Source organism: Benincasa hispida, chromosome 9 (assembly GCF_009727055.1).
Source record: "Benincasa hispida cultivar B227 chromosome 9, ASM972705v1, whole genome shotgun sequence".
Lineage (NCBI taxonomy): Eukaryota > Viridiplantae > Streptophyta > Magnoliopsida > Cucurbitales > Cucurbitaceae > Benincasa > Benincasa hispida.
Window position 1 is genome coordinate 59,334,779 of NC_052357.1, and position 24,767 is coordinate 59,359,545.

The 24,767-nt window shown below is 32.3% G+C and overlaps 2 protein-coding genes across 2 annotated transcripts; one reads left to right on the top strand and one right to left on the bottom strand.

Moving 5' to 3' along the window:
* The first annotated feature begins 2,447 nt into the window (after positions 1-2,447).
* On the top strand, positions 2,448-7,821 carry LOC120087121. Its single transcript, XM_039044011.1, has 2 exons — positions 2,448-2,675; positions 4,192-7,821. The coding sequence occupies exon 2, from the start codon at positions 4,278-4,280 to the stop codon at positions 7,365-7,367; it is 3,090 nt and encodes a 1,029-aa protein (XP_038899939.1). The 5' UTR covers positions 2,448-2,675; positions 4,192-4,277; the 3' UTR covers positions 7,368-7,821.
* Positions 7,822-9,802: 1,981 nt separating this feature from the next.
* On the bottom strand, positions 9,803-11,965 carry LOC120087122 (thaumatin-like protein 1b). The gene is made up of 3 exons (XM_039044012.1): positions 11,767-11,965; positions 10,984-11,677; positions 9,803-10,481 (listed from the first exon to the last, which is right to left on the bottom strand). Exons 1-3 carry the CDS (start codon positions 11,822-11,824, stop codon positions 10,295-10,297), a joined length of 939 nt encoding a protein of 312 aa, XP_038899940.1. The 5' UTR covers positions 11,825-11,965; the 3' UTR covers positions 9,803-10,294.
* Positions 11,966-24,767: the final 12,802 nt, after the last annotated feature.

Here is a 24,767-nt window from a genome sequence, read left to right on the forward strand (position 1 = left end):
AAAGATATTTATGAAAATATATGATGAGAGATAGAGTTGTTAGATAAAAATTAAAAAAGAAAATGTAAAAGGACTCGAAGGGTGGTGGATCATGGGCCCATGGGTTTGATGCATTGCCAACTGTTTTTTGGTCTCAACGCCCTCCAATGAATATAAATTGAATGTGGATGAGACTGTGTGCTAATGGAAACGGAGACAGGTCTCGCTTAGGTTCGGGCGAAATTGGACTCCAAAATATTTGAAGTTGCAAGTCCCATCCATTGGCACGTCTCATGCTCCAGTAATCCCACACTCAATTATGGCCGGAAGATTGTCCTCTATAGGCGCATTGCATTATCTTTCAAGATTTGCTTTTAGAAAAATTCCTAAAATTATGTTTCGTAAATTTCAGTTTAAATTTAGAGTATTTGATAAATAAATACAAAAATAGATTTTAGATGTAATGACTAGGATAGATTTATAATTTCTTTTTTTGTAATTTAGAATTTTAAATAATTGTTTAGTATGATAAATTTTGTTTGTTATAGACTAGTTTTCAAATATTAAGGAAAATAGTTTTATTTAAATGAATATGGTATACTTTTTTTTTAAAAAAAAATTGATGTGTTTAACTCATGAAAAATAAATATATATATATATATATTTTAAAAAAAGAATAATAGAAAATATATTTGATTAGACGAGGAATAGATAAATATATAAAATAAATCTTCAAGGTATAAAATTCAAAAATAAATATTAATTAAAAATCCTATCTGATTTCAGGAGAATTTAAAAGTCAAAAGGATTCTAAAGTCGACGTGAAATTAGCTTATTTTTAAAAGTGACTTTAACATATTTAATTTGAATCTGTTTTACCAAATGCAGAAAATAGTTAAGATTTGGAAAATACCTTTTTGATATAGTTAATGCAATGCCGAACGTAATTTTAATTGATTAAGACATATATACTCGATTAAGAAATTAAAGGTTTAAATCTCTCACCTTAGGTAGTTAACTCTAAAAAAGATTAAATTATTAGAAATACATCATTTAATATGGAGAATAAATAATATATAAAAAAATGAATGTAGTAAATAATATCTCTAATCAAAGTTTTTGATAGGCTTGTTTGTGGTTAATCTGAAATGTTCAGGCTAAGTGAGACTTGTACTCTTTGTTAATAGGAGTTTGAAATCCTCTACTTCAAATACATATATATATCTCTATAAAAAGAAGTTGGTTTCTTTTAGAAAAAGTGATAGGTCACAATAGTAGTTATATAACATAAAAAAAATGTGACCAATTAAGCATCCTAAGATTATGTCTTTATCCTATAATAGATTGACCGAGCATTCATAGGGAGAAAACAATCATATATCGTATCAAATCTCTTGATTTCTTATACATATAATATGTCAATCAAGCTATGCTTGTTTTGACATTTAAATTAACCATATGCCATTTTAAGTTGATAATTTTTATTTTTTCCCACCACTCAATATTTTTAAATTTTAGCTAACATTTGAAAAGTAAATATTTAAAAGCTACTTCTATTATTTAGTAATTATAACTTAATTAGAAAAAAAAAACATTATCATCGGCTTTATTGTTTTTGTTTTTATTTGATATAAATTATGTCTTTTAGTCCAAAATCATCCACTATATTAAGATGATGGCATGAAAAACAAATATATTAAATTTATGCCCAAAAAGCTAATATTTATTCTAAAAATAAAAAATATCCTTAAACACAACTATCCAGCAACTATTCTTTGTCAAAAAGGGGGAAAAAAAGATATTTTTGCTATTATTCTCTCATTTTAAGACCAACAATATTTACCCTTCAAATAAAATATTAACTTTTTACGGTTTTTTTTTAGTATATTAACTTTTTACGATTTAAATTCTTACATTCTGTACCAAACACGTTTGAAAGTAGTTAAATAAGGTCATAGTTCAATGCCTTTGCAAAAAAGGTCATAGTTCAATGTCACAAAGTGACCCACAACGCAAAAATCGATATAAAACCCAACTAAAAATAACTCCTAATTAAGATAACTTATTTTATAATTGGTCTAAAAAGTCCTTGTCTCCCAACATAATACATTCTTTTTATGAGAAAAAAAAATAGGACTTTTTGGCAAAATACAACACATTTTTTTAAAAAATAAAATCAGTAAAAGCTTAGACAAATTGGTCGAAAGTCCAAATTCCTTTACACTGCAATTATTTCCTTCCAAATTATTAATAATTAAAAAGAGCCTACAAAAAGGCATTCCGTATGGCAGAAAGTGACAGTTTTTTTTTATTTGTTCTGGCCGGCCCGACCATTCCCGGTTCATAAACTCAACCCGAGTTAAACCGGAACTACATGTCGCAAGACTCGCACGTGTCCCACGTGCCATCGTCTTTAAGAAAAAAAAAAATAAAAAAAAATAAAGGGGAAAAACATAGAAATCAGGATTTGAGCCATTTTCGTTATTTTCCGTCTCTCGCTCGATGTGGGGGAAGGTTTCACAGACGACAAAACGAGGGTTTTGTGTAAACGGAAAAGAGAAAGAAAGAAAGCTCAAGTTCTAGAGAGAGAAAATCCTCATTCATCAACCAGAGGAGAGAGAAATTCGGAGGAGGAGTTTTTGGAGCTCCTGTTTCTCGACCAGTCTGAAGCTAGGGTTTCGAGTTTTGTTGTCAAGGCAAGAAACTCATACTGTTGCGTTTTGTGCATTTTCTTTTTTATATTTACTCATTCTTAATTCCTTCTTCATTTTATATCCTAATCGCTATCCGCGGATTAATTTACACAATCTCCTATTCAAATTTTCATTTCATTTTCATTCACGCTGGTTCTTCGTTTAATGGCTGTAAAGCAGGGTGATATCGTTTGTTAATTTCCATTTTCTCTCCTTTCTAACCTATCATTTCATACTGAGATACGTCCATAGGTGGTAGTTTCTAAATCTCGTTTGGCTTTTTCTGGGAATACGGACGAGCTGCTTACTTAACTCTGGTTGTTATTTTGAATTATTGTCGTCTTACCCATCGAGTTATATTAGTAGCTGGATGTTTTTGCAATTTCATGATTTAGTGGATAACAATTATCATTTTCCCTCCTTAGCGGGTCTTTTAAAGTGGGTTTTGTCCTTGATTGTGGCACTGGGTACTGGTTTGAATTTTGTAGGTAATCGATGTTTGGAATCTACATAACAGTGGTGGGTTGTTTTCCAAATCACGATTCATTGGTACATCGTGTTTAATTTTGCTTTTTTGAAAGTTTAACAGGGACGATGTTCTTGCTCGTCACCGTCCATTCTTTTGGGGAATATATTGAAAATTCCTACAATAGTCAAATAGGTTTTCTAACTGTTACTCTTATTATCTAAATCCACTGCTTAATGTGTTTTCTAAATCCACTAGCCAAGTTGCTGGGAGAGAGTTCTCTCTACTCGGCCCTTAGGTTGTCCTTGTCCTTTTGGACTAAGTTCTTGATGTTTCTTATTTAAAAAAAAGAAAAGAAAAGAAAGAGTGATTTGGATGGAATACTGTCGTTCTGCTGTAGTTTCTAGGTACATCTCTCAGGGTCTGTAATCAATATGAACATTGGTATACTAGACTGAGAAAGAAAGTCTTTCTTTTGGTTTCTTTGTTAATATCATACTTGTTGCTTGCTGAATACTCTTGAAGTTCTAGCATCAAGGCAGTTCAGGTGCAAGATCAATTTAGACACTATACTGTCTTAATTCTTACAATTCTTACAATTAATTGATAATTTTTAATTTTTAACTTACTAGTATAGATATAGGACTGAGATGCAATTGAACTATTTTTTTTTCTTTTTATTTTGATTTAGATTTTTAGCTTATGGACTTGAAATACTTTTCTTTGTGTAGTGTGTACTTTATCCCAGGTGTATTGATAACATATTTTAATTACCAAGGCTTCATTTCTGGCCTTTTATAATTGGGATATTATATTTTTGTTGTGTAGAACAATAGGACATTTATCTGCTATTCCTGTTTGAACATTCTTATATATGATTGATGGCCCCCCGTCCTTTTCTTGTGTGGTAACATATAGCTGTTTTTTGCTGCTTCTTATACTATACTTGGTGTAAAGTTTTTAATTGTCACCTCATAAATCAATCGATGACCAAATGTTGGTGTTAAGTTAGGAATCTCTCTTGATTGACACGTATTTTGCCTTTATTTGCAGCATTGTTTCATAATTTTGACCTGCTGGTCTGCTAGATGGATGAAAAGGTTCTCTCATCTCATGCTCTCAAGGATGGTATATGAAGCATGATGACACTTGAAGACTTTTTCACCTTGACTGAAATAAAAAATGGGCTTACAGCCCCATGCAGAGTTGAGGAGTTGATCAATGTTATGCAAAAGGAGAAGGATTGTTTTGTGAAGAATGTTAGCGATGCAACTAGGCACTGGGCTGCTGTTGCAGGTGCTATTGCTGCTACAGAGAATAAAGATTGTCTTGATCTTTTTATCCAATTAGATGGACTGAGCTTCATTCAAAGATGGCTTAAGGATGCTCAAAAGTTTAGTAATGATACAAGTGATAGCACCGTGGAAGAGTCTATCATTGTTTTGTTACAAGCACTTAAAAAGCTACATATAACTGCTGAGAAATCTATTTCTTCTGGGATTTTGTTTACTATTAAGGGTCTTTATGAGAATACTGACCATGGAAAATCTAGATTTGGGAAAGAATTGAGTGTACTTCTTGATAGGTGGATGCAGGAGATTAATGATAAAGACTTGCTTCGTGATGCAGAACACATTGTACATTATGATGAAGAGAATTCAAATCTTGCTCGTGGAGCAGGAAGGTCATCTGCTTCAGGTGCATCTGTTTCAAGAGAATTATCCAGTGATGGAAAACAAACAGCAGAACCTGTTGGGGACAAGATATTATCCTCTGGAAGCTCTGATGCACTTCACCTAGATAAGATTGAGGATTCAAAGGTTCAATCTCCAAGAAACGAGCTCAACTCTCATTCATTTTCTGGAAATTCAGTTGTGAGAGATAGATCTCCAGATTTAGCAACAAACTGTGCTGTTATGTTGGCACCGATCGAGGATGTTTTGAAGAAGGATGAAACTTCTCTATGTTCTGTTGGAGGAGGAACTTCAGTTAGTGTGGCTTCAGCTGCGAGGGAAGGCAGCGATAATGAACAGTTAGCTGGTTTAAAGAAGTCGAATGAGTCACCAGAGCTTGAAAACCATGTGAATAAGATTGATGGCTCTTCTGGTAGGTCATGCGTGACAGAGAAATCAGATAACTCTTCACATTCTCCCATGCAGGATCCCGGAAGTGTTTTGGAAGGTTTTGATGCTGCAAATGGTGAAGAATCTGCTAAGGAAGCTCCAGCTCAACAAGATAATGATGGTCTTGACAATGCTGGTGCTCGTCAGCGTAGTTCTAGTCTAGATAGTGAGAGAGTTTCCACATTAGATTCAGCAAGTGGGATATCTGATAAAAAGACAAATTATGCTAGCATGACTGTGTTCAAACCTGCAGGCTTAGATACTGACCGTTATCGAAGTACTCTGCGGGATTTGTCTATGAATGGGAGTCTAATAGGAAAATTTGAGGAACGTGGGGCTTCTTTTTCGAGGATGGAAGACTTTGGGCAAGTAAAGGGAGACAGACAACGTCGGAGAAAGGAAGATGACGGTGGAATAACTAATTCTGTTTTTTCCAAACCAAAATTAAATCCCAAAACTTCAAATATAATTGATAATAGGTCAGACATGGAACTTGAATATGGGATAGTCGATGCTCTGGAGGTTGCTCGGCAAGTAGCTCAAGAAGTAGAAAGAGAAGTGGTCGAATATAGAGAGCCATCCTGCAGCTCTTCTTCTGATAAAGTTTCTGATGGTGGAATTAGGCAGCTGGGTAAACCAGACTCCGTGTCGGAAAAACAGGACCTGCCAGCTGATCTCCAAGGAAGGGAGGTCCAATCTGCAAAAAGTCATGTTGCTGAATCATATTCTGATGCGGAGACATGCTTAACCCATCCAGATAATTTAGATACTCAACCAGAAAATTTAAATGAAATGGAATCCTCCATGGTTACCGAAGCAGCTCGAGGGGCAGAAGCAAGTACAGAAAAAGGATTTTGTGAATTTGATCTAAATCAAGACGTATTTAATGATGATGCAGAGCAGTTAGCAACTCCAGTGTCTTTACCGGTATCTGTTATCTCTGTTTCAAGACCAGCTGCTTCTTCTGGATTGCCTATAACACCTTTGCAGTTTGAAGGGGCGCTTGGATGGAGAGGCTCTGCAGCCACTAGTGCTTTCCGGCCTGCTTCTCCACGTAAAGTTCCTGACAGTGATAGAACGCTTTCTAGTGGGGGAAATTCTGATAGTTCAAAGCAGAGGCAGGATTTTCTTGACATTGATTTGAATGTGGCTGAGACTGGAGAAGAAACCAGGAAACAAATAGGATCATCTTTCCCACAATCCGGAGAGTTTTTAGTTGAAAGCGGACCAAGAAGATCTGGCGGACTAAAGCTGGATCTTAACTGTGTCGGCGACGATGTTGATGCTCCAGCATCAGATTTGAGATTGGAGGGACTCTTCAACAATCAGAATAGCTACAGTGCTTCTCCGGCCTGCTCTTCATCATCGATGCAACCTCTGGTAAGGAATATTGATTTGAATGATAGGCCATATGTTCAAGGTGATGCTCCAGATCAAGGCCCTGGTAAGTATAGTCAAAATGCAACTGCATATGGACGGCCTAATTCGGATGCTTCTGTTATTTCCATTATGGGTACAAGGGTGGAAGTCGGTAGAAAAGATTTTCCCTTTCATGCCTCATCGTTGCCAAATGGCAGAACTGTTGAGCCAACTGGAATGGGTGCTACTTTGGCAAGGACAGGAGATATACTAGGGATGAATTCTGCAGTTTCTTTCCACCAGACTCCTTTTATTGGTTACAATGGATTGACACCAGGGCCAACCATTTCATTCTCAACCATGTATGAACCTAGTGGTTCAATGCCTTACATGGTTGATTCAAGAGGAACTGCTGTTATGCCTCAATATATGGGCCCTATGTCAGCAGTTCCGCCTTCCTCTTACTCACACCCACCGTTTATCATGGGCATGGCAGATGCACAGCTCACTCCCAACGGTGTTGTTGCTCACTCGCGTCCTAAATTTGATTTGAATTCTGGATTAAGTGATTCTGGGGGTTTAAAACAGCTTCTATTCCCAGGTCATCTCCGATCAGTGGAAGAGCAGTTGAGACAACCTTCAAGTTCTGGAGTTGGTTCTAAAAGGAAAGAACCCGATGGCCCTGATGGTGGTTGGGAAGGGTATTTACTAAGCTATAAACATCAGCAGCCTCCATGGAAACAGTAATCCGTCCTCTCATGATCTCGTTCTCGCTTCGCACATTTCGTTAATCCACAAAAGTATACTGATGATCACTGCCAGAAAATGATTCATACAAGGAGGCTGAACCCATTAGCCATAGTGGTGGGGATGGGTTTGATTTATGACTAAATAAAGCTGGGTAATTGTGCTGTTATATGATTCACGAGTTAATTGTTGAGGGAAAATTTAGGGGCTTTTTTTTCTTCTTCTTCTTCTTTTTTTTTTTTTTTTTTCTCGGGTTCTTATATATTTTATTTTCTTTTTTTTATCTCATGGTGTTTTCATAGAAAGGCCATTGCAAAAAGAAAAAAAGAAGGCGGCTTTGGTACATGTAGCTGTGTATTTTATTCCATACATATCACAGAATTTTAGCATTAGGGTCTTTACATTTTAGCTAAAGATGTATGAATGGCATAGAGAGCGTTGAGTTTATCCCAAATGGTGCCTATTGCAATTCAGATAAGAACCAACATATATCACATACTAGTTGACACCACCCTATCCATTATTCTTCACATTACTAAGAATAGAAACTACAATGACCATCTGTATCTTCTATTCATTATTTGTGATGCTATCTATCCTTTTCTTTCGATTTACAATCATTACGTCGTTATGAGCTTGTTTGAAATAACTTTCTAAATGTTTTAGTCATTCCAAATAGGTTTTATGTCGTCTCGTTTCGAATATCAATCTTAAAAGTCTTCCATTTTGAAGTCTTAGTCTCTGTTTTTCAACCTTCGAGCACGACCAATTTTGCAACTCATTCTATCCATTGTGGGCATGGAGAGAAATGGAAGCAACTAGCAAAGGTAGATATCACAAATAAAGTTGTATTTTTTTAGACGATTAATCTCTTTCTGAAAAATGGTTAAAAATAGTACTATCAACTTATCTTTTAAAACTCGGTGTTAAATTTGTTTTTCTTGTGGATCTTAGATGAGATCGACCATCGAGATTTAGAATGTTGAGATTTTATTCATTTTTTCAAATATTAAATAATCTATCCAAATCTTATACCAAATTTTATGTTTTCATGATTATATGAATTTCTAAATTTTTAAATGAATTTATCAATTAGATTTTTTATGATTGCATTTTAATTTTTAAAATTTTGGAAAGATCAAAATTTGCAAAAAAATGTAAGATATGAAAAATATATAAAATCGGGGCATTAATCTGTTTGCTGATCTTAGTGTTAATCTACCTGAGATTCATATCGAGATTTTGTATATTTTACGTATTTTATCTTTTTTTTTTTTTAAAAAAAAAATTAATCTTTCCAAAAGTTTGAAAATAAAAATCATTCACATGAGATCCATCCAAAAAATTCATTTGGATAATTAATATATTGATTTGGAAATTAGAAATTTAGGTAAAGATTTAAAAAACTATGTAAGATATCAATATAATAGAATTTGGAGAAAATTTGAAAATATATAATAATATAAGATTTAGAAGATTACATAATCTTTTGGAAAAATTACTAAAATCTCGGTGTAATCTCGGATCAAAACAATAAATTTTTTAACCAAATATTTAGGGGTGTACATAGTCCAGGTTGGGTCGGGTTGGAAGATTTTTATGGACCAACCAAAAAATTTGGGTTGGCTAATAATGAACAGTTCTTTTTTGGAGGGTCAACCCAACCCAAAATTTCCGGATTGGGTCACCGGTTTTTTTTTTTTAAAAAAAATTAACTGTTTTTTTAAATTTTATTTATTTATATATATACAATCGGGTCGGGTCGGGTTGAACCGACCCTGAAATGGGGTAACTTGAGACCCAACCCGAATTTAATATTTTTTTAATATTTTTAACCCAACCCTTGCGGTTTAGGTTGGGTAGTCCGGATTGGTCGGGTTAGAGTTTTTTGAACACCCCTATAAATATCGGTGGTCGATCTCACGCGAAATGAACAAAAAAATGTGCTAATTTTGTAAGATAAAAACTTAAAAAGATGTTTTATAATTTCACTCTTTTTCCTTCCTTTCTTTCTTTAATTAAGCTACCTAAGCAAGAGGACCATACTTTTATCTTCTAAACTATGTTACCTTTAGCATTTTCTTTAAACGCTGCATTTCAAACATTTGGGCCTCAACCTACTTTCTATAACCACTTGCTTGCCTGCTCATGCAATTGGGCTTCATACGTCTCCTCCATTTTCCCCCGGCAAGTTGGCCGATTTACTAACTTTTGTATCCGTCTGAAATCCATATTAAAACAATGCTACTTTATTTCTATTTGAATTAAGACCTTACTTCTATGTATGCATGAATAATTAATTTGATTTTGTTTGTTTTCAAAAGGGACAACTAAGTGAAGAAACTACCACTTAACCAACCATATATAATTAATAAACAACTTGAGATTAAAATAATATCAAACTCTACCATCCACATCCCATACTTTATAATATATATTATCCAAATCATTAGCTGTGATACGACGACTGAAATCATCAATTTCGGTTTTATGTATTTTTACAGCACTAATAGAATGTGACATAAACCATAATTAAGAGTAAACTTAATTTAACAATATTGAATTCTGTCCCCCAATACCAACAAATGAATCCCAATATCATTATTTTGTTTCTTCTTTAACTAATTATAAAGAATTGTAACATAATCTGAAAAAGAATTCCCTAAATATATAAAAATTCTGTCTTCTCTGTCAGCTTTCGCCTAGAAGGTGGGTGGATTGGTTGGCTTCCCCTATTAACGTGTGCGGTTGAGCCTTTTCAATCATGACTCACATCCACATCACCTGGGCCTTTAATATGGGGCCCGGCCCACCCACTTGGCCCATCATGCAATTCAACGAATCAAAACTCAAAGCTGTGGGCTCCACATGTGACACGATACTCCCAGGCAACAATGGGCCGAAAATCCCTCCACCACTACAGTCGGTCAAAAGAGTTGCCGAATTTGAAGAATTGCCACCGTGGCAACGACCACTCCAAGAATACGGCGGAGCGTGGTTCTCGACGCGCCGCTTAAATCATACTCGGCCCCTTCGTAAACCATTGTACCGTTGCCCCCGTTGCCGCCGTTGATCGCCGGCGTGTTTGTGTTGTGATTGTCCGTTGATTTCTGACTGCACCCACAAAAACAAACCAAACAATAAACTCAGTTTTACTGACGCAGCATAATCAAGTGACAACGTGTCATATATTTAGTGGACCGTCATGCAGTGTTTTTGACCGTTGCGTAATCATAAAAGGCTAAAAATTCGTGCCGAATTATAACACCTCGTGTTGCGCGATTTAAGCGCCCGTTGAATCTTAAAAAAAAAATAAAAACCCACGTGAAAATTCTATTCTCTCGAGATGATTAATTAAACTCAATCGCCGACTTCAACGGTGTCGCCGCCCCACGATCTCCACCGTGAAACATGTCGGCTAAAGAGCAATAAAATGACCAAACTACCCTTTTAAATCGTACGTGGCACAATCATTGATGAACAAGATTCCCTATGTCAAGAAATCATGAATGCTTCCCGTTAACGTTCAGATTTAATGGAATTTGTCAGAGCATGTAATGTACGAAAATACCCTCTATTCTTATGAAAGTCAAAGGGGAGAATTATGTAAATTTACCTAGTGTTGGGTGATGGGCAGAATGTAATAATATAATCAGCGTCGGCACATGTAAACGTGCTGGTTTTATCATCGTAAGCGTAGCTATAAGCGCGTGGGCACGCGTTTTTAAACACTTGCGAGTATTGAGAAGGTTTGCAAGTATCGGGAGTCGCGTACTCGCCACTACAACAAAACTGCGGCTGGTTAAACGCTTCACACGCGCTTTTACACGCGACGTTATCTCCGCCGTCAACACTCATAACCTTGAGCTCTGGAGGACACGCGCCGTTCAAATCCACAACGCATCCCGTGCTCACGCATTTCTCACCGGTGCCGCCTTGTGGGACCACTAGCATAGGGATATTATAACCGTCGACCAAACTCACGTCGAAGAAATCCAACCCATTGGAGCCGTCGAGGGTGAACTCCGCCAGAGTTGCCGGTGGCTTCGCGCCGTTTCCGCTGCATTCGACCTTGTCGGAGCCGCAATCTCCAGTGAGGCAAGAGAATTTTCCGGTGGAGTCTTGTGAACAGTGGGTTCGGCCCCAGAATCGGCCACCCCAAGATGCTGGAGCAGAGATTGTTTTGGACTCGCCGGCGGCGAGGACGAAGCCGGTGATGGGAAGTGGTGGAACTCCGGCGTTTGAGAGAATTCCTGGCCAAACTGTGTAATCACATTGGTTTACTATGCTGAAAGTGGTGGAAAATACTCCTGTAATTTCATAGATGCAAATAAAATTGAATGAATACTATTAATTAAAAAGAAACTGAAAAATGTAATGAAACAGAGAAGGGGATTACCTGAAACTGAAATTAGGATTGGGAGAAGATATAATAGAAATGAAATTTGTGTAGCCATTTAATGGATATAATGTAAAGTTAAAGAAGAGATGAGAAAATGGAAGAATTTAGAAGAGAGAGGAAATGTTGGAGAATTTGAGTTTGTATTTAGTTGGGTAAGAGAGAAACAGAGGGATTTGGAGTGAGGTTTGAAATGGAGGGACGAATGGAGTATTTATAGACCACAGGGAGGTCGACGGACCTTTCTAGCTTCATGCTTAGTGGGCCTGGGCCCATGCTGATTTATTTTATTTTATTTTATTTTAAAAAAATAAATGATTTAACCAAATGATTTGTGCCTTTTTTAAGACCTTGGAATTATGTTCTGAAATTCAATATTGACCAGCGAGTTTATTTGTTTATAAATAGGTAGTTGCTTGAGTACCATTTTGTAAGACATTTCGTTTTTTGTTTTCATTTTTGAAATTTAAATATATTTCTTCCTATTTTTTATAATGATTTACTTCTTTCTTCTTCTTTCTTCTTTCTTAATTATAGTGATTGGATTTTTAGTTAAATTCAAAATATAAAAACAACTTTTTAAAAATCATTTTTTTAATTTTCAAAAACTGGTTTAATTTTTTAATTCATTTGTAAAACATAGATAACAAATAAAGAAATTTGGAGGTAAAAGTAGTGCCTATAGATTTCATTTTCAAAAATAAAAACAAAAAAAAAAAATTATTACCAAATAAAATTTGATATTTGGTTTTTTGTTTTTTTGAATTATGCTCTATTTATTTCTAGGATTGTTTTTAAATATAGAAAAATGAATCAAAATATTTATAAAATATAGAAAAATTTTAGAACTATTAATGATAGATGCTGATAGACACTGATAGATGTCTATCGACGTCTATCATTGATAGTTCTAAAATTTTGTTATATCCTGTAAATATTCAATAGTTTTACTATTTAAAATAGTTTCTCTTATTTCTAAATAAATAAATAGGTTCTTAGCCAAATAATTTTTTTAAATAATTTTTTAAGTATTCGAAAATTGGCTTGAAATTTGAAAATACCTCTAAAAATATAAACAATAAAATAAAGAATTAATAAATGTAAGTATGGGTTATAAGCTTCATTTTACAAAAATAAGCGAAAAGAATTAAATGGTTATTAAATGAGTCATTTTTATTTTATTGTTTCTGTATAATTTTAAGATTATTTAAAGTTGAATTACATATATACTTTTTTCCCGGTAGCTTAGCTAATATGGAATGCATGAGTGAACACTGGCAACAAGATAGGTATTATATGTTATTCAGGAAAAAAAGAAAAAAAAAAAAAGGAAAAGAAAAAGCCGTATTTATCCAATTTTCTAGCCTCAAGTTGACTGCATTGCAAATTTCTTCCTTCCGTATTTTATGGATTTGATTTCTATTTTTTTTTTAAGAAATTAAATTAAATAGGTGGGTGAACGAATGAAACCTAATTTCGGAGTTGAGAGTATAGACATTATGTCATTTAAACTACATGCATTTTGATTTTGATTTCTACTTTTAAATAGATTTCTTTATTATATATAGTTTGATGAAATTATAACATGGCATTCATTTAATGGATTTAGATAAGTTGAGATGATTTAGCAACTAATTGGATAAATTAAAAATCAAAATTAGTTTACAAATTTTTTTTTTTTTGCTAAGAGTGAGAATTCTGAATGTAGATCTCTTAGTTGCTACACGTATGTAATCATTACTACATGCTCCATTCTAAAGCTTATAAATTGCCAATTGGTTGTCTAATCATGTTTTTAGCATGAGACTAAAGATAAAATAATTAATTTAGGTCTCGACTGATAATTATTTGATTTTTAATTTTTAATTTTTGAAAATTAAGCATGTAAATACTCATTTCACCCCTAAATTTTTGTTTGTTATCTACTTTTTACCTATATTTAAAATAAAAAAAAAAACCAAGTCAAGCTTTGATAACAAAAAAAAAAAAAGTTTTTATTTTTAGAATTCGACTATTTTACTTGAGAAAAATGTGAATTATTGTAAGAAATTTAGAGAAAATAGGCTTAATTTTAAAAAACCAAATAGTTACTACATAGAAATGTGGGCTTATTAATTGACAAATATGTTATAGGTGGATTTGGACTAGAGGGCATAATCAACTTTTGGAGTTTGCAAACTATTCGACCAAGAAAATGGATAAATTCGAGCCAAAAATACAACACCTTAGGACCCAATTAAGCATTGGAAGAGGGGAGTCTGAGTCAAGATCCAAACTGATGAATGAGGCATGCTTTGACCCATTTGGGCCTTAGGATAATGAGAGTTTGGGTCAAAAGGCCAAATTGACCTCCTCTGCCTCGTCCAAGGCTAAGGTCGAGCCTCCTTATTTGATAAAGGGCATGTTAAATGCATATCCTAACTCATTTTGCTCGAGAATTAACCTAATATAACTTAAAATCCCTGGTCTAAATGTCTTAAGTCAGTTTTTTTCTAAAAGTACATCATCATGACTTTAGAAAAAGTAAATTCATTCTTATCTCTAAAATTTTTGCTAAATTATTGACTTCATTGGAAGTATTGTAGAAAATACCACATTGTATCTATGTTCTCCTTATTTTGCAAGTCACGTTTTTCTCGAATTACAAATTTAATGTTATTGTCACGTAATGACCAAATACATCCTTTTGTATTCGAATTTTGGCATCAATTCTTTTTAATGAGAGGGGATTTGAATCATACTTCATATTGATATAAAACCATTCATTTATTATGTTTTTTTTTAAGACGACCCTAATATATAACTTTTAATGTAGTCATTAGATTTACGATTTTAGTCTCTCGTCTCTAATAAAGAGTTTCCATTTAATCTCAATATGTTAAAAAATGTCAGTTTGTCTTGATATGTCTTCACATTTTAATTATACCAATCTTGTCACTAAGGTTCATTTGATAACTATATCACTTTTTATTTTTGTTTTTAAAAATTAAACCTATTTTCTCTTATTTTCTTACGATCATTTATATTTTTTAAAAGTATAATGGTTGAATTCTTAATCAAATTCTAAAAACAAAAACAAGTTTTCAAAAGTTATTTTTTTTTAGTTTTCAAATTTTGACTTGATTTTTTAAATCATTAGTAAAAAATAGATAACAAATAAATAAACTTGGAGGTGATGTTTTTAGGCTTAATTTTCAAAAACAAAAACAAAAAACTAAAGATCCGTTTGGTAACTTTTTTTTCTTTTTAATTAAATCTATGGATACTAGTTCCACCTCTAAAATTCTTCATTTATTATCTACTTTTCACCAATAGTTTAAAAAATCAAGCCAAATTTTGAGAACTAAAAACAGTAGCTTTCAAAAAATTGTTTTTGTTTTTTGAATTTGGCTAAGAATTCAACCATTAGTACTTAAGAAATATGTAAATCATTATAATAAATGCAGATGAAATAGACTTAATTTTCAAAAACAAAAATAAAAACCAAATAATTATCAAATGAGACCTAAATGATGATCAACAATGATCTTTACATAATAGGTTACATAATTAGTTGGCAAAACTTGAGAGAAATAACTTGGTCACCTGAGAGAAATATCTTTAATTTATCATCAAATTTCGTGATCAACTTAGCATAAGCTTATAAATTATTCTAGTAAGTTTTTCTAAATTTCTCCCGATCGAAGATTTATGAGACGTTTGAGGCACTAAATTAGTTATTATAATTAGTGATTATTAGAGTCGGTGAGTTATGATAGTAAGTTTTTGGATGACTATTTTAGTTTTTGTTATAATAGTTTATATTTGGGATGCAAACTATCTTTGTTTAGGTAGAAAATAATGAACACAATAGCAAAAAAATAAAATAAAAGATGGTGACAAATAGTAAATACTATATAGTAAAAAGGGTTTTAAAATAATATTTATTATATTTAATGGTAGATTATAAATAATTGTACACACCACTATTATATTTGGTACTTCAAATAAGGAATGGGCTATAATAACCCACTCCACCAACTTTTAGTTGACGCTCCAAACGGTCCCTAAATTTCTTGTCATAAATTTACTATTATCTAGTTTAAACAAACAGCTACTGACATAGAGGATATTTAATTGAAATTAATTAAAATATAATAGACTAGACTGTACATTTAAACAACAGAAACTAAGTTGAAAATGCACCCAACAATAGGGACTACAATTATATATTTAACCTATGGTCTATTGCTCATGACAAGAAGTCTCATAAGAAGTTTGACTAATTAAAGCAGCCACAACCAAAGCCATTCTTCACATTTGAAAACGATTATTTTAAACCCAAAATTGTTTTTCTAATAAAAAAATAAATATTCAAACTATTCAGGCTGTAAATTCAAATTTCGTGGGCATTTTCGATTTCTAACATTTTATTATTCGGATTTGAAATCTATTAAACGTCTGTACATTATATTTATAACATAAAATCTGAGAATCAAAACTCTAAAAGTATGCAAAAATGAGACGTCTGTATTTTCATGCAAGTTAACATTATTTATTATAAATTAATAAAGGAATATTTTATACCTTAGGTCCAATTATAAATTCAAATCCATTACCTTTTACTATTTTTTTACTATTTTTATTTGTATAATTATTTTATTTTAAATCCTATTTTAGTCGCATAATTTTAGATCTTCTTCTATTTTGATTCTAATTTTTTATAAATGTTTATTTTAGTCTTTAAACTTTTAAAAAGTGTTTGTTGTAGTCTTTACTATTAAAATTATGTTAATACTTTGAGATAAATGTGAGGGAGCTTTTATTTTTTTAATGACTAGGCTCTAGATGTATTCAAAATATTGATCGATCAAAATTTTGAATTAAAAATATCTTTTAAATTCTTTTGCTTTGCCACCTTATTCAAAATTGAAACTTGATTTCTTAAAATAACTAACTTATTTGGTAGCCTAGTCATAAAAAAATACAAATCACTTCGCCAATTTGTTAAAGAGTTAATAAAATCTTAATATAGAAGGACCAAAATAAAAGTGTAAGAACTAAAAAATATATTTTAAAAAATTTAGGGATTAAAATAAAATAATATTTAAAATTCATGGACTAAATCAGACATTTTAAAAAATTTAAGGACTAAAATAGAACAACATTCCAAATTTAAAGATGAAAATAAGATTTAAACTAATTGATTTTGTTTTGACATCCATGTTTCTGTAATATATTCACAAAATTAGATTACCAACAGGTATTAAGATATTTATAATATGATTAAAAAAATTGACCAAACATTGAATTAGTTCATAAATTATGGGTGTGGATTTGTGGGATGATGTAATAATTTTAGGTGGGGCATTAATTTCGGAGTCCATTGCATCAAATTCATACAACTCCAAAGAAATTAATATCTTAGATTTCCAGCAAATATCGGCATTGTGCGCAAAATTTTGACTATTACAAGATTAGTATTTATACTCTATCCGCTTAACATAAATATACCTTTCTAGAAAAGATATTTTTTGTATCATAAATTTTTGTTATAGTTGAGTAGGTTTCACAATATTACATATTTAATATTTAAATTTTGAGTTTGATTTTAATTTATTAGATTTAAATTTTATTTCAATTTAGTCTTTTTAAATTTTAAGATTTATATTCTTAACCTCATTATCAAATAGTAAAGGCTTAATTTCATTTTTAGTCTTAATGTATGTTAATTAATTTAAAAGAATTAAGTAATTTCACATTTCTTTTATCACTACTAAAATTAATTACATAAATTTACTTCATAATTATTTTAAAATTATTGGAATGCCTTGAATCTGGTAAGTGGCACTATGAAATCTAAATTATTTATGTATTTATCATATTTACGTTATTTATGTTTATGACCTCAGAGTTTAGAGAAGTTTACTATCTAAACTCTCTCTAATCTTAGAGGTGTCTCAATTCTATAATATGTATCATTTTCTCTAATAGAATTGTTCTCCTTTTGTCTTATAGATATAAATTTGTGTGTCGATCTCTTTTGCTTCACGTATTCTATTGATCTTTGATGTTGATTCTTAATAAAATTATTTAATAGATATTAACACTAAAAATTAAAATTGAGTATTTAGTGAAAAATCAAAACTAAATATATAGATTTGGAAACGTATAGAACTAAAATCTCAAGAATAAAATTGTAACATTTTAAAGTTTAGGAACTAAATAAATATCCAACTAAAAACTTAAAAGAATTAATATATAATATTTTGAAACTTATAAATCAAATAAAAACTAAAGTCGAAATACAGCAAAGAAGAAAAAAAAAGGATAATTTTACATATATATGTCATTTAGTGGCTTGCTATTTTACAAGTAATAAATAGAGGTTTATAATACTGATCAGAATTTCCTCGCTTTGTACACGCAAGTTGTACAAACAACTTTTGCTGAATTGGATAAGAAAAGCGTTAGATTAATATAAAATTTTGGCGCCTATGGTATTTTATTTTATGCCAAAATGCAAAATTCTTTACGAAAAGTTAGTCTCAATGTAGCTCTTTTACTTTTCTTTAAATAATAATAGTTCTTTGAATATCAAATTATCATGCAACTTTTTTGGTATTTATCTCGTGAACAAGGTTAGATGTACAATTTTTCTGTCTCATTCTAATTACACACAAAAAATCGAAAATATTTAGTAAGAAGAGTTTGTCACGTAACGAACAATGATTGAACATTTGAATGGGATGCTTAAGAAAATGGATATAGTTATTTATCTCGTCACATTAAATCTAAATTTATCCGATATAATAAATTCTCATTTTGTTAATAATGTTAAAATAAAACTAAAAAGTTATAATTTAAAGTGGAAATAGATAATTAAGATTGAGCAGTAAATAAACAAAAAGCTGATTTTATAACTTATCCAAATAAAAACTACTTGCCAATAAAGTAATAAAGAGCACACAAAAGATAACTTTACATATGAAGGAAAAAAACCGTAGTCATAAAGCCGCAGTGGGAAAAAAAATGTAAATGGTAATTTTAATCCCTAATCAAAATATAACTTATTATTAGAAATTAATGTCTAAAATTTGATAAAATCTTTGAAATAATCCTTACAATAAAGTCTATTAAGAAGGTTTTATTAAAATATAGAGACTATGTAAATTTTTTTTAATCAAATTATAAGAATTAAATACTAATTTTTAAAGTGTGGACCAAATTTATAATTTAACGATAAAAAAAAAAAAAGGAAAAGTCAGGTTTTGGCTAGTGGTTTGATTGGGCCACGTTTATGTTGCCAGAAAATTAAAAGAAGTCAAAGTTAAGTAGTAACATGAATTAAAGAAATGAATATAATTGGTGGATTGGTTGACTATGGTTCCACGTAGGTGCCAACTGTGCTTTGCCAAATTGCAAATTTTGTTATTTGGTTTGTTTACCAAAGTTGACATTAATTTTCAGGTGGGATGCAAGCCACTTCCCAATATCAAATTTGATTCATATTAACCAAATTAATTAATATATGGTCTAAACCGACAACAACTACCGATCAACATTCCAATTTTCAACGTATCTTTCTAAATGTTCAAACCAACATCTACCTTAAAATTGTTCAAAACAATGTTGATTTTCCTTTTTTTTTTTAAATGGTAGAAATTTTATTGCGCAGCTACCCATTAGAGAATGGATTCTCCCTGAAAATCCAAGTTTATTATTTCAGATTCTTCTTTTGGCACGGGATTAATATTTGAAAGTACTATTTATTCTAATGATCGATATCAATTATATGTTTGATATTTCACTAATTAAATGGATATTGAAACTTATATTTAAATTTAGACTTAAGGTGTGATAGGGTTTTGGTAAAATATTATAAGAGTGATTGTCTCATATTGGAAATGTTAAAGAAGTGATGTATTCTAAACACTATAAAAGAAGCTTACGACTTTAGTTTCAAATCATCCAAATTTAAAGCAATTTAAACTTAATATACTAGCTAACTCTAGTTGTGTGAGCAGTATAATACTTTGAGAGAGTGTTTGTTCGTAATTAAGATGAAGGAGAGAATTTTGTGTCAATGTAACAATTTTTCACATGGAGTTTCTTTTTGGTTTGTAGTTCTTCAAGTTCTTTGGAAATTCTACTAGCAAGCTTAGTATATAGGTTTCTCGACCAATTTGATCATCATCATCGTAGTCTGAACCTGGTTCTTTAAGGGTAAGTAATTTCTAACCCTAAAATTCTCCTTCAAATGCATGCAGTAAAATTTCTGTAATTTGCATAATTTTTCTCTGTAATTTTGTATTTTGTGAAAATTGAGAATTTGGAACGATCCCGCTTCTGCAGTGAACCTCACGGTTCCTTCAATTGGTATTAGAGCGGTGGTTCTTGGTCCCAATTTTAATTTTTCAGAATTAAAATTTCAGTTATTGGTGGGTTTGTATTCTGTATTTTATTCATATCGATGAATGGATGAATGAATGGTTTGCAATTTGTGGATGTTTACGGGATTAGGCTTTAGATTTACCGCTTTCTTTAGATTCGAGGTCCAAATCGGAGCAAAATTGATGGATTTCGCAACTATACAGTGGGCGACTATACAGTAGCGTTGCAACACTACGATGAGGCGGACGGATCATCTTTTTCGTAGCGTTGCAACATTAGGTCACAACGTTGCAACACTCCAAAACGGAAAAAAAAAATGAATCGGTTCGCATGCAGTTTGGTTCGTGGCTCAGCTGGTACGTGTACATTTCGCTTGGTTCGAGTAGTTCGCAAGCGATTTGGGTGTTGGACGGTCCGATTCATGTGGTTCAAGGCCCGATTCACTTGTTTTGAGCTAGTTTGACTATTATTTGTAATAGTTAGTTATTAAATTAATTAAATTAATATAAATATTATATTAATTTAATTAATAATTTAGGAGTCCAATCCCGATCCATAAATTGCTGTTTAAATTATGCATTTGATGTATGGTTTATTTTTTAATTATATATGTCATAATGTATGTCACATAGTAAAATCTCACCATAGGTTATGCATTATTCATGCATCATTTATATTATAAATGTTATAATATATAATTGCATGATTTAATTTTATAGCACGCTCATGGTAGTAGAGGTTATAGGGTTCTTGCCAAACTCAGTCATACAAGACCCATTCGCCTATATAAATAAAGTACCTTACCCTCTCCCTTATAATATAAGTGTTATAATATATGTTTGCATGCATTAATAACATAGTCATGCATCATTTATATTATAAGAGGTTATAATATATAGTTTGGATATGTATGTTATTAAGTATCTCGTTACTTTAGTATATATAAATATTATGTATGTTAAGTAATGAAATTGAATTGCGTGAAGCATCACAATACTTTAGATAATTTTATAAATGTTATAATTTTATTAAGTATGCATTCAATGCAATGTATGGTTTTAATTTGTTTCATTTACTTTATAATTGTTATAATTAGAAAATTAGAAATTAAAATCAAGAATTCAAAATTGCATGCAAACTTAATTTCAAATCAATTTTAAAATAGTTTAAAAATATGATTCACATAGTCCTAAGATCACAAAATATCTAATGAGACTATAAATTAGTTTAATTTTTTAATCAGTTTAATAGGATTAAATTAGTTTTAATTAAAAGATTGAATTTGTAGCAAACGTATCTATTAAGGGATCTTTTGTCTAAGGCTAGTTCTGTCTAGGCTGGGGTATTTAAGTTGATGGAAACGAAACATCTTGGGAACTGACCTGGAACGATGAATTAGATAGATTTTCTACAAGCATGCAATTGTCGATTAAAGTTTATTAAATTGTTTAACGAACATTAATCAAAGTTTTTTAACTATCCAACGTAAGTGTTACTTTTGGACAAATTTAAACAATCACTTAGTAAAATAATTAACCGTATTTTTCTAAGTTAAATTAACCCTAGGTAAAATACTCAGTGGGAGGAAAATGAGGTATATGATACTTTATTTTTCCTTTTCACGTTTCTCCCTCAAAGTTCACATCATGAAATCTATAATCGTCCTCGAGACTCCTTTGCTTGTGTCCCCTACCGGTGGTGTTTGTATTGGTCAATACCAAGATGAATGGAGAGAGTGTTTATAGTAAGTGGGAGCGAGACGTGTGTGACCACATCCCATGGTCTCTCTCATTAGTTTGTAGTAAATTTTCATGCTCGACCTCGAGACACTTTTGTTTGTGTCCCTCTATGGATGACATTTGCATGTCTCTTTACTCAAACTCCAGAAATGGATAGGACTGCTTTAGTTTTTATCCCAATCGATTTTTTCCTACGGTTAGCTCATTGGGGCAGAACTCTATAATCTTAAGCTAGTCAATAGTTTCTAGACCAAACAATGGTGACTAATAGTTACAGTAACAAGGAGTTGTTCTGTATATTGCTTGAGATGGTTTCATTTTAGTAAAGGGGTACCTGATCAGCCTACAGTAGCTTTTACCCTACCTCATGAAACATCATTGCAAAATAGATGTCACATAGGGTGCATTAAGTTATTTTGCTAAATTTGAATGGTTTTTCAAATGGGTAATGCTTGAATATTGATATGAGTAAATTATACGTTTCGACAAATTTACAAAATGACTCCTGCTACATTAAACATGCTTGTCGTTGATAAGTTAACAGGCGTAATTACATCACCTGCAAAAACAAAATTAACACAGTTTTAATAATCGATGACCTAAGATTTGTCCTAATGGAGGAATGACCTCCAGTACCAACTCATAATGCTGCTCGAAACGTTCGGAAGGAATATGGGCATTGGGTACAGGAAAATGAAAAGGCCTGAGCGTATATTTTGGCAAGCCTTTCTGAAGTTTTGGCCAAGAAGCATGAGTCCATGATCGCTGCCTGTGAGATCATGGAGTCCCTGCGAAAATGTTTGGAAAACCATCCGCTCAGCTCAGGCACGACGTTCTTAAATACATTTTTAGTGTCTATATGCAAGAAGGGGCATCTGTTCGATAACACATTCTTAACAAGATGAATGGGTCTGTCATCGATGAGGCCAATCAGGTTAGCTTCATCAAGAAACTTTACCTGAAAGTTTCCTGCAGTTTCGTAGCAATGCTGTTATGAACAAAATTGACTACAACCTAACTACCTTACTTAACGAGCTACAGACTTTCCAGTCCTTGTTGAAGGTCAAGGAACATAAGGGAGAGGCAAATGTTACCTTATCCTCTAAGAAGTTCTTCAGAGGTTCGACTTTTGGAACTAAGTTCGTGCCTTCTTCCTCCGGCACCAAAAAGCAGTAGAAGAAGAAAGGTGAAAATGGGAAATTTAACCCACTAGCTGCTGCCCAAAAAGACAAGAAGACTAAGGCTGCAAAGGGAATCTATTTCTATTGCAACCAAAAGGGACACTAGAAGAGGAATTGTCCCAAATACTTGGCAGAAAAGAAGAATGCCAAGAAAGATAAATATGATTTACTTATTTTGGAGACTTGTCTATTGGAGAATGATGATTCAACTTGGATAATAGATTCAGACGCCACTAACCATGTTTGTTCTTCATTTTAGGGAATTAGTTTCTAGCGGTAATTGAAGGCTGGGAAAATGACGATGCGTATAGGAACTAGGCATGTCGTCTCAGCTACTGCAATGGGAAGACTTCGACTTTGTTTACAAAAATTGTATATTATATTAGATAATGTACATATGATTCCAAGTTTGAAAAGGAACCTTACTTCTGTAAAGTGTTTGCTTGAATAGAACTACTATTTATCATTTAATGTAAATAAAGTATTTGTTTACAAAAATGAAGTATATATTTATTCTACGAATCTCAAAGATAATGTTTATGTGCTAAGATCGTCAGCAACTAAAACTCTCCTTAATACTGAACTGTTTAAAACTGCAATAACTCAAAATAAAAGACAACTCTAGCTATCTGGTATACCTCAGCAGAATGGTGTATCAAAAAGAAGAAATCGAACCCTATTGGACATGGTTCGATCTATTATGATTTATGCTTCCTTACCTAACTCGTTTTGGGGTTATGCAGTACAGACTGCAACTTACACTTTGAATCGTGTTCCTTCCAAGAGTGTTACTGGAACACCTTTGGAATTATAGAATGGTCATAAAGATAGTTTAGGCCATTTCAGGATCTGAGGTTGCCCAGTATATGTGCTTGAGGAAAATCTTAAGAAATTGGAACCCTGTTCAAAATTGTGCCTATTTGTAGATTACCCAAAAAGAAAAAGAGGTGGTTACTTCTTGACAAACGCTACCTTTTTTAGAAAAGAACCACATAAGGAAGCATAAGCCCCACAGTAAAATTGTATTGAATGAGTTTTCCAGTGAAACTACTACACCTTCAACAAGAGTTATTGAAAAGCCCAACACCTCAACAAGAGTTGTTACAGTTGGTTCATCTAGTAGGTAACATCTACCTTAAGTGTTGAGGGAGCCTCGTGGCAAAGTTGCGAACTTGACTGTTCATTATATGGGTTTAGCGTAAACCCTAGCTATTGCAACTGACGAAGATGTTGAGGATCCGTTGTCTTACAAGAAGGCAATGGAGTATGTTGATAAAGATGAATGGATCAAAGCTATGGATCTCGAAATAGAGTCTATGTACTTCAATTCGGTTTGGGATCTTGTAGGTCAACCTGATGAGGTAAAACCTATAGGTTGTAAGTAGATCTAGAAGTGAAAACGTGGTGCTGATAGAAAGGGCAAACCTTAAAGGCTAGACTTGTAGCAAAGGGTTATACCTAAGTTGAGGGAGTCGACTATGATGAGACTTTCTCACCTGTTGCCATGTTGAAGTCTATCCGAATACTTCTGTCCATTGCCATTATGACTATGAGATTTGGCAAATGGACGTCAAGACTACTTTTGAATGGCAATCTTGAGGAGACTATTTATATAGAGTAACCTGGAGGATTCATAACCCAAGATCAAGAGCAAAATATTTGCAAGCTTAATCGGTCCATTTATAGATTGAAGTAATCTTTCGATTTT

Coding starts and splice junctions, on each gene's coding strand:
- LOC120087121 (XM_039044011.1), top strand. CDS start 4,278: ATGATGACACTTGAAGACTTTTTCACCTTGACTGAAATAAAAAATGGG.
- LOC120087122 (XM_039044012.1), bottom strand. CDS start 11,824: ATGGCTACACAAATTTCATTTCTATTATATCTTCTCCCAATCCTAATT. Junction 11,678..11,766: donor AATCCTAATTTCAGTTTCAG/GTAATCCCCTTC, acceptor ATGAAATTACAG/GAGTATTTTCCACCACTTTC. Junction 10,482..10,983: donor TGCCCATCACCCAACACTAG/GTAAATTTACAT, acceptor TTGTGGGTGCAG/TCAGAAATCAACGGACAATC.